The sequence below is a fragment of the Hemiscyllium ocellatum genome, chromosome 18, assembly GCF_020745735.1.
Source record: "Hemiscyllium ocellatum isolate sHemOce1 chromosome 18, sHemOce1.pat.X.cur, whole genome shotgun sequence".
Lineage (NCBI taxonomy): Eukaryota > Metazoa > Chordata > Chondrichthyes > Orectolobiformes > Hemiscylliidae > Hemiscyllium > Hemiscyllium ocellatum.
In genome coordinates, this window is record NC_083418.1 from 59,191,001 (window position 1) to 59,200,173 (window position 9,173).

General features: G+C 38.5%; 1 protein-coding gene across 1 annotated transcript in view; it reads right to left on the reverse strand.

Moving 5' to 3' along the window:
• LOC132824313 (uncharacterized) overlaps positions 1-7,024 on the reverse strand; it is a 57,613-nt gene extending 50,589 nt beyond the window's left edge. The window contains exon 1 of the mRNA XM_060838659.1: positions 6,795-7,024. Coding sequence (XP_060694642.1) covers positions 6,795-7,024 — 230 coding nt within the window. The remainder of the gene's footprint in view (positions 1-6,794) is intronic.
• Positions 7,025-9,173: the final 2,149 nt, after the last annotated feature.

Genomic DNA, 9,173 nt, shown 5'->3' on the forward strand with positions numbered 1-9,173 from the left:
AGGTCACTCTTGCTGAGACAACTGGACTGATTGGACATAGATCATTTAAATGCTAGTTCATTAGAATCCCCTCCCCTGAAGTAATTTAATTTCAGTGGAACAGTGGAGTATATTCCTCTATGCTAATGGTGATCTGAATTAAATTACAGCCCCACAGGAGAAACCCAGCTTGAAAGACCCATGACCTTTGCCATGGATTTTTACACTGTGTAAAAATTAATGGTCACAATTTTCCACATATTTCTATGTTATTCAATTGTGAGAAGGACTGCACCTCCAATCATTGTCCTTTTTAAGACTTTCCCCTGCACTGGTCTTTCCAAACTATGTCTGAATTAATCCTCTTCTCACCATTCCAATTTAAATGAAATATGCTCAGAGCAGGGCTACAATTACCAGGGTGCTCCACAGTTAATTCTTTGTTGTAAAAAGCATTTATTGCGTCAACAATATGGGAAGAAATTTCCCCGCAGTAATTAAGAATGATGTGCATTCAACCCTGAATTTTCAGGGAAATAATGGCCTGGAAATCCGATTGACTTTCACTTCATTCTGTAACAATTTATTTGAAAAAGGTACAAGACACAATAAATTTTCCAGATGAGACATAAATGTCTCATTAGTAAAAAGGCTTCAATGCATCTTCACATGCTTTGAGACCAGCTTTGAGACACTGAATAAAAGCTTGACAGTAAATGCATTACAACAATAGAGGCAAGCCACTCTCAGTTTGTAAGCTAACAGTATTTCCTATTCATAAATAAATCACTAATTTTTCTATGCTCACAGAATCCACCAGAGGCATCCCAGTACTCAATCTCCACCCTTGTTTTTTTTCATGTGCTCACTCAACATCAAAGAGTCTTGATTCAGTTGGTCACTCTCTTGCCCCGATTCTGAAAGTTCTTGGTTCAAGGACTAGTGCATAGCACACACGCAAATGTAGTCTTCAGGGAGCACTGCAGCGGCCAAGGTGTTGTCCTGCATGTGAGATGTTAAATATATGCTCCATTTTTTCCATTATGTGTGTATAAAGGGTCGTTTGAAATTATTTCAAAGAAAAGCAAAAGCATTTTTTAAAAAATAAATATTTATGGGATGTGGTCATCGCTGGCTGGGATCTTTGACTTGCCCATGAGAAAGTGATGTTGAGCTCCACAGAATTCAGCTACTAAATAGTAGGAAAAGCTAACACATCCACCCGATTCTTCCCAATCATCAGTAAAGTAACAGAAGCAATCATTATGACCATTAAATGACACCTATTCACCTCTAACCTGTCTGTCAAAATGCAGTCCACGTTCCATCACAATTGTGTAAATGCAGACTTCGTAACAACAATGTTTTGTCTGGGGAGGGGGTGGTGAGGTGGGGGGTGGGGGGTGGTGGTAGGATGTGGTATCACCTGTGAAAATGCTTTTCTTATGCTTTCACTCACCCTCTCCCATGATTAAATAATCAATATTATTTGATGAACAATTGTTGTTCTAATTTGCATAGTTGTCTGTGATACGTTATTCCACAGAGCACTAGTAATTTACTGTTTTAATTTCACCCTTTTTCCTTTATTTTGGTCCCTTTCCTTTCCACTGAGGTGGTGCTGTGCTGTCAGGGGAGCTGTGTTTGGTTTGGACATTGGCCCAAGATCCTATTTTCACTCCCAGGTAGACATAAAAGATCTCATGGCATTTTTTCAAAGAAGGACAGTAGTGTCCTGGCCAATTTTAACCATCAGACAATATGTAGAAAAATGATAATTTGGTCATGATCATATTGCTATTTGTGAGAGCTTGCTGTGCACAAGTTAGCAACTGCAGTTCCTATATTACAATAATTGCTACACATTGAAAGTGTTAATTGGGAAGTCCCGCAATCATGAAATGCAGAGCAAATTCCTTTTGTAATCCATGACTATCCTCTATGTTGAATGATTCTTTTAGCAACAACTATGGCAGCTCTTACAAATATTAATTATTCATTTATGAGACATGAGTGTCACTGACTGGGCCAGTGTTCATTGTTCATTCTTATATGTTCTTGAGAATGTGTTGAGCTGCCTTCTTGAACTACAGTAGTTCATTTGGTGTAAGTAGACTCACAATGCTATTAGTGTATGCCTGTGGGCAGAGTTCACAGGAAATCTCATCCCTCTTCTCAAAACTCTATTTTGCCATTTACTACAGGCAACAGTTTAAAACATTACTGTGTTATAAAGTTCGGCTTTCATAACACAACCCATGGTATACTACCGTATTAAAGACAGCTGACCCCTTCAATTACTTCTAATGGAAATTTATCCAGTGGAATGACTGAGGAATTTATGAAAATTAAGCAGTTTAATAACTCCATTAGATCCTGTTGCATGAGAGCAACTGACTGTCGGTAAATTAAGAAAATACAGATATCAACAAAATATACACAAAAAGCCAAGTTTCAGGAAGTGGGCTTACCATGTCTAAGGAAGTGCAGTTGAAAAAGAGGATTTCATTAAGGATGCTGGTATAAGGATTCCTCACAGTATGGATTGAAGGAAAAGCAAAGGCTTCAAAAGTGAAGTACTATGGAGAACACTTCCTATCCATTTTGATATATCTATTTTAAATTATTTAATTTGTGGCACATAGTCATCAACTACACATAATGCAAATGAACACAATAAAGATCAAAAAGTAGCATTTCTTGTATTTCTTGTCCAGTTTCATCTTATCTCTAGAAATAGGGTTGAGGCTGAGAAAATTGCAGTCAGTCCATCAAACCGCATTCTTCAAATTTCAATAGTCTCTAAAGTTCTGTGTCGCAATCCTACAAATGTCGACAAACTTCCTGGGACACCTTGAATTAGCTGACACACTCTGAAGGACACCCTGTAATAACTGACACATATCCAGGGATCCCCTAACAGATGCTGACACACTCCTGGGACTCCCTGTGAATATGAATGCATGCCCAGGGATCCCCTGCAAATACTGACACACTCCCATGGACAATCTGCAAATATTATCATCATAGAATTCTGCTGAGATCAAGACAAATTGCTGCTATTACTTAGATTTTAAAGCACTTAATCCCCTTAATAAAGGCAATTTCCTAACTGCTCAAATTTACTTCTCACAAATTTCTATTTATATTTTTGGTTTGATTTTCTTGGAATATTTTAAAATGGTAATCTGGGTTTACCATACCAATAACATTTATGTGCTCTGATTCAATAAATTGTTCCCTCCACTTAAGTACCCCATCTCTAGACTATAATGTTTAATCTCCTCTATTGTCTCTTGACAAATCAGACCCTTTACAATAACTTGTACATGTGCAGTGTATTTAATGTAAATGAAATTGAAAACTGCTTCATAGAGGCTGAAGGAGATTGAATGCTAAACCAAAGACAAAAAGTTCAGGTGAGATGATTAAATGCTTGGTCAAAGCAATGCATTTTAAGGAATGTCTTTAAAGAAGTGAGTTGGTGAAGAGTTTATTACAAATGTTTGACATTACAATCTGGACAAGAATTAAAGTTTTAACTGGTTATACAACAAATGCAAAAGAGGATGTCCTGAGTATCACCTTTGATAAGGTGCCACATGGGAGGCTGCTGAGTAAGGTAAGGGCCCATGATGTTCAAGGTGAGCTACTGGTATGGATTGAGGATTGGCTGTCTGACAGAAGGCAGAGAGTTGGGATAAAAGGTTCTTTTTCGGAATGGCAGCCGGTGACAAGCGGTGTCCCACAGGGTTCAGTGTTGGGGCTGCAGCTGTTCACATTATATATTAATGATCTGGATGAAGGGACTGGGGGCATTCTAGCGAAGTTTGCCGATGATACGAAGTTAGATGGACAGGCAGGTAGTACTGAGGAAATGGGGAGGCTGCAGAAGGATCTAGACAGTTTGGGAGAGTGGCCCAAGAAATGGCTGATGGAATTCAATATGAGCACATGCGAGGTCTTGCACTTTGGAAAAAAGAATAAAAGCATGAACTACTTTCTAAACGGTGAGAAAATTCGTAAAGCCAAAGTACAAAGGGATCTGGGAGTGCTAGTCGAGGATTCTCTCAAGGTAAACATACAGGTTGAGTCCGTGATTAAGAAAGCAAATGCAATGTTGTCATTTATCTCAAGAGGGTTGGAATATAAAAACACCGTTGTGCTTCTGAGACTTTATAAAGCTCTGGTTAGGCCCCATTTGGAATACTGTGTCCAGTTTTGGTCCCCACACCTCAGGAAGGACATACTGGCACTGGAGCATGTCCAGCGGAGATTCACACGGATGATCCCTGGAATGGTAGGTCTAACATACGAGGCTGAGGATCCTGGGATTGTATTCATTGGAGTTTAGAAGATTAAGGGGAGATTTAATAGAAACTTACAAGATAATACATGGGTTGGAAAGGGTGGATGCTAGGAAATTGTTTCCATTAGGTGAGGAGACTAGGACCTGTGGACACAGCCTTAGAATGAGAGGGGGTCAATTCAGAACAGAAATGTGGAGACATTTCTTCAGCCAGAGAATGGTGGGCCTGTGGAATTCATTGCCGCAGAGTGCAGTGGAGGCCGGGACACTAAATGTCTTCAAGGCAGAGATTGATAAATTCTTGATGTCACAAGGAATTAAGGGCTACGGGGAGAATGTGGGTAAGTGGAGTTGAAATGCCTATCAGCCATGATTGAATGGCAGAGTGGACTCGATGGGCCGAATGGCCCTACTTCCACTCCTATGTCTTATGGTCTTATGGTTTTACTTGAAAGCAGCAGGGTGCTATCAACAATAACTTAATAGAGTTAAAGCTGTAGAGATGAACACTAGGTTATCATCTGCTCGTTTATCATTGGTTGAGATAAAGCAGCTTGGCTTTAGTTCCATATTGTATTTCTGTTAACCTCTTTTACAGCAGAGATTTATAAAGCATTTTTCACACTCCGAGGATGAGCGTAATTTGTGCACAGCAAGATTTCATAACCTGCAATGCAATGAATCATTTTGATTTTGGTGGTTGGTAATACTAATTGAATGTATAATATTGTCTAGAGCAAAAATAAAATGTGCTCAGCTTTCCAGCCATAACTGGGATCCTGTATTCACTCTGTCAGGCGTCCTCTGGTTGGACATATTTCTGGAGGTTTCATAATTTGGCTTTCCATTTCTTTCTGGCCCAACATTGTCTTTATCACTAATATTTTAATCACTATGAGCAAAAACATTCAATGTAAAAGACACATTTGATTTTTCTCCCGGACTTGGCCACAACAGAATCCAGGTGATTTATCTTTAATTCCTGGTCAATCCTGGTGACTGAGTCAGGCAGACATTTTAACCTTTGTTCATACAGTAGGTGTAAACTGATGTGAAAAAAGAGAGTGAAAGATATGAATGGTTCTCCAATGCAGTGTTTGTCTCCTAATTTGGTTCTAAGTAGCAATTTCATTCAGACAAGCCCAAAGGTAATTAGTGTGCAAAATGAATGATTGACATACTGATGCAATCAGGAAAGTTATTTTGACGCCAGGGCATATTGCTCGGGCAGAATCAAGGAATCATTCTGGACCTGATTTAGGATTATTTGATGAGTGAAAGTTTGAAAGCCTGACATTCCAATTCACAATACCAACTTCCCTCAGCTCAATGAGCTGTAAAGAAAAAGTTTGACTTTACTTTCTAGCTCTGTCAATTGGCCTATAACCTCTCCTCTATATTTGCTATGATTGACGGAACAGAATGTCATAGCAAAACTGAACGAACACAAACCTAAATTTAATTCAATTAGTACTATCTTTCAAATTCCCAACGGATGCTATCATCATTTCTGAATGGAATTCTTTCAATATTTAAGGCCATTTATTTGCAGCTAATATTATGTTTGCTTGGTGATGCTTGGTACAAAAATCTAAATATTTATGAAGTTATTGAATAAAAAGCACTGTTTATTATATTTTTTCCCTTATCCTTTTTTCAACTCAGTATCAAACAAGGTTTTCACATGACTTTCTATTGTCTAACTTTGAGTATAAAATCTCCAATTGACCAACAGTGACCTTGTTTGTTTTGTTAATGACTTCTTATTCAACTGAAGAGCAAAAGTTTCACATCTCAGCTGATTTATGAAAGTGGTTGACACTTAACGCTCCATCTATCTGGAAAATTTTTGGTTTCCCTGCAGTCCCAAAACAGACACAAAAGCACAAAGAACACAAAAGGGGTCAGCGATAAAAGGGTATGGGTAAGGTTCACATTAAGGGCAGATTCTGCTGGTGAATCCACTCCCAAGGTCTACATTTCTATGATGCAAGCTATTCACAAGAGCAAGCCAGGCAGCTTGAACATGGGGCCTCCTGTGGGAAGCAGGTTAGGCCCAAACTAGGCCTTTGCAGTACCTCCTCCTCAACTAGACATTAACACAGGCCCCAGCTTTCTGACAGCTGTTTTAAACTCTTCATCATCATCTGAAACAGCAGCATGCATTAAGAGGGTAGTATTCCCTTTACAAAGGTGATAATTAGATAACAAGCTGAGATTAAAGTAATTACAGTTAGACAGCTGGCAAGCCTGTATCGCCATGTTGTAATATTGTTGATCCTTCAGCATCTGGTTCTAATAACAGTACAAGCAAGAAGATTTTACATTAATTACACCAAATAATTTATTATAAACACATTTAATTACAACTGATAAGAGATAAACTGTTCAAAAGGATTAACCCTTCTATGTCACTGATAATAAAGCTTTTATTTTTGTGTCACATTAAAACCTTTACTTCAGCATCATTAGATGGAGCTAAGTGTAAATAACAGAAATTCCATACCTGATAAGATAATGGTTGATTAAAGTGTCGAAGTATCCGTGATACACAATGTTGTTCACGTGGCCATACTGATCATTGTCTTGCCAACGGGTCTGAATCGGCAGAAAGTAAGGGTATGCCTCTTGGTGCCGGTAGGTGTTCTCAAAGTCTGAGGTTTGAGATGTGACAGAATAATGTTTCACAGCAGTGACAAAGGAACGCAGCATGCCAAAGTGTACCAGCGGTCTCATGGTCTGTCTCCTAAGGCAGTGGGACAATCTGAGAAATTAAGATATCAATTATTCAGTTGAAATATTTCTCAGTCATTGCATTTTTCCACCATTTGGATGATCATTTTGGAAAGTGGCAGCTTTGACTCAGTTTGTAACATGGTCAGTCAGATGTCCCCGTGTTTAAGACTCATTCTGGACACATGAGTTTGCAACCAATGCTGATACTTCAGCCTATATTACTCAGGGGGTGCTGAGTTGTCACAAGTGGCATCTCACAGATCAGACATTGCACCAAGGCTACGTCTGTTATCTCAGTTAAAAATCACACAACACCAGGTTATAGTCCAACAGACTTAATTGGAAGCACACTAGCTTTCGGAACACCGCTCCTTCATCAGGTGGTGTTGTCCACAACCACCTGATGAAGGAGCGACGCTCTGAAAGCTAGTGTGCTTCCAATTAAACCTGTTGATCTATAACCTGGTGTTGTGTGATTTTTAACTTTGTACACCCCAGTCCAACACTGGCATCTCCAAATCTGTCATCTCAGGAGACATAGAAGGTCCAGAATCAAATTTCAAAGAAATGTTTTCCTGGGGTTCTGGCAAACATTGATCCCACAATCATTACCCAAACAATTATCTAACTATTTACAGGCAGTCCCCAGATTGCAAATCAGTTCTGTTCTTGAGTCTGCTCGCAAATTGATTTGTATGAAAATCAGAACAAAATGCAGAGCAATATAAAGTAACAATATATGAATACAGGAAATTATTTTATGTTGGATCTTTAAACTTATCCTCTGTATGTTCATAAGTCGCACATTGAGAAGTCAGGGACCCCTGGATAGAATTTCTGTTTGTGGGAGCTTGTTTTATGCTAATTGACTGCACTATAATCCTACATTTCATATCAAAATTACTCCATTAGTTATAAAGCTCTTTGGAATATCCTGATATTGTGAAAGATGGAAAATAAATACTGTTTTTCTAACCCTTTAGTTTTCTGAAATTGATCATGAGCCTAGAACAGACATCTTTGCTGAAAGGTAAATTATTTCATCTATTCTACATTTACACAAACCATGAAGCATCATAGGAGGATGCCCACTAGCTGTGGCATGTTTCAGATCAGCCAGCTGGATATCATGTCTTTTGCAGGTCAGTGCCTTACAAAGTCCCATTCACGTAACAGTTGCCATTGCATCAGAGAACAATGAGCCTGTAGGCCAAGGTATCAGCCACCCCTGACCCTGATACAAGTCTTGTCAGAATAATCACAGCTAAAGGTAGGCAGGTCTCCTATCCTCCTTGAAGCTCTCTATCACTACTGCTGACCTAGAGAATCATTAATTAGCATAATACATCAACAACTAGTGCACATAATTCGCCAGTGGTGAACAAACCTACCCACAGAACAGAATAAATCTGTAAATACTGAAACATTTAATATTGGTCCCTAAACCATGGTGGAGATAGCCATTATTCTAAATGTTTTGTATACATCTATCTGTTTTCTATGTATCCACAGTATATTGTGTATTCAAACTACAATGTATTTATTAAAGCTATATTAGATCTATCTAACATGAGAAAGAAAAATCTTATACACAGCAGAAACAAAATTTTTGAGCAGGCCAAAATAAAAATAGATAAAATATAAATGTAAGTCACGACAGCACTTTCATCCCTGATCTGAGATTTGTGTATTCAAAACTGACTTCAGGTACTTGAATGCAAAATATAGCTTGCTACTCCAGCGCAGCACTGAACAATTAAGATCCTGTCTTTTGGTGAGGTGTTAAACTATGGTCTAACTTACCATCTCAAGCAAATGTTAAAAAGTCCATGGCACTAATGTATTTCCAAGAATAGCAGAGGAGTTCTCCTGGGTATCTTAACAAATTCCCAACCATCACTACAAAGAGACAGGTTATATGAATATAAGAAAAAGGAGGAGCAGTAGGCCATTTGACCCTTAAGGCATGCTTGACTATTTAATAAGATGATAGCTGATTTAATTGTAACCTCAAATTCACACTCCCCCGATATCTAATAACCTTTCACTCTCCTTGTTTATCAAGAATCTATCCACCTCTGACAAAAAATATGCAAAGACCCTTCTTCCACTGCTTTTTCAGGAAGAGAGTTCCAAAGAATCATGACCT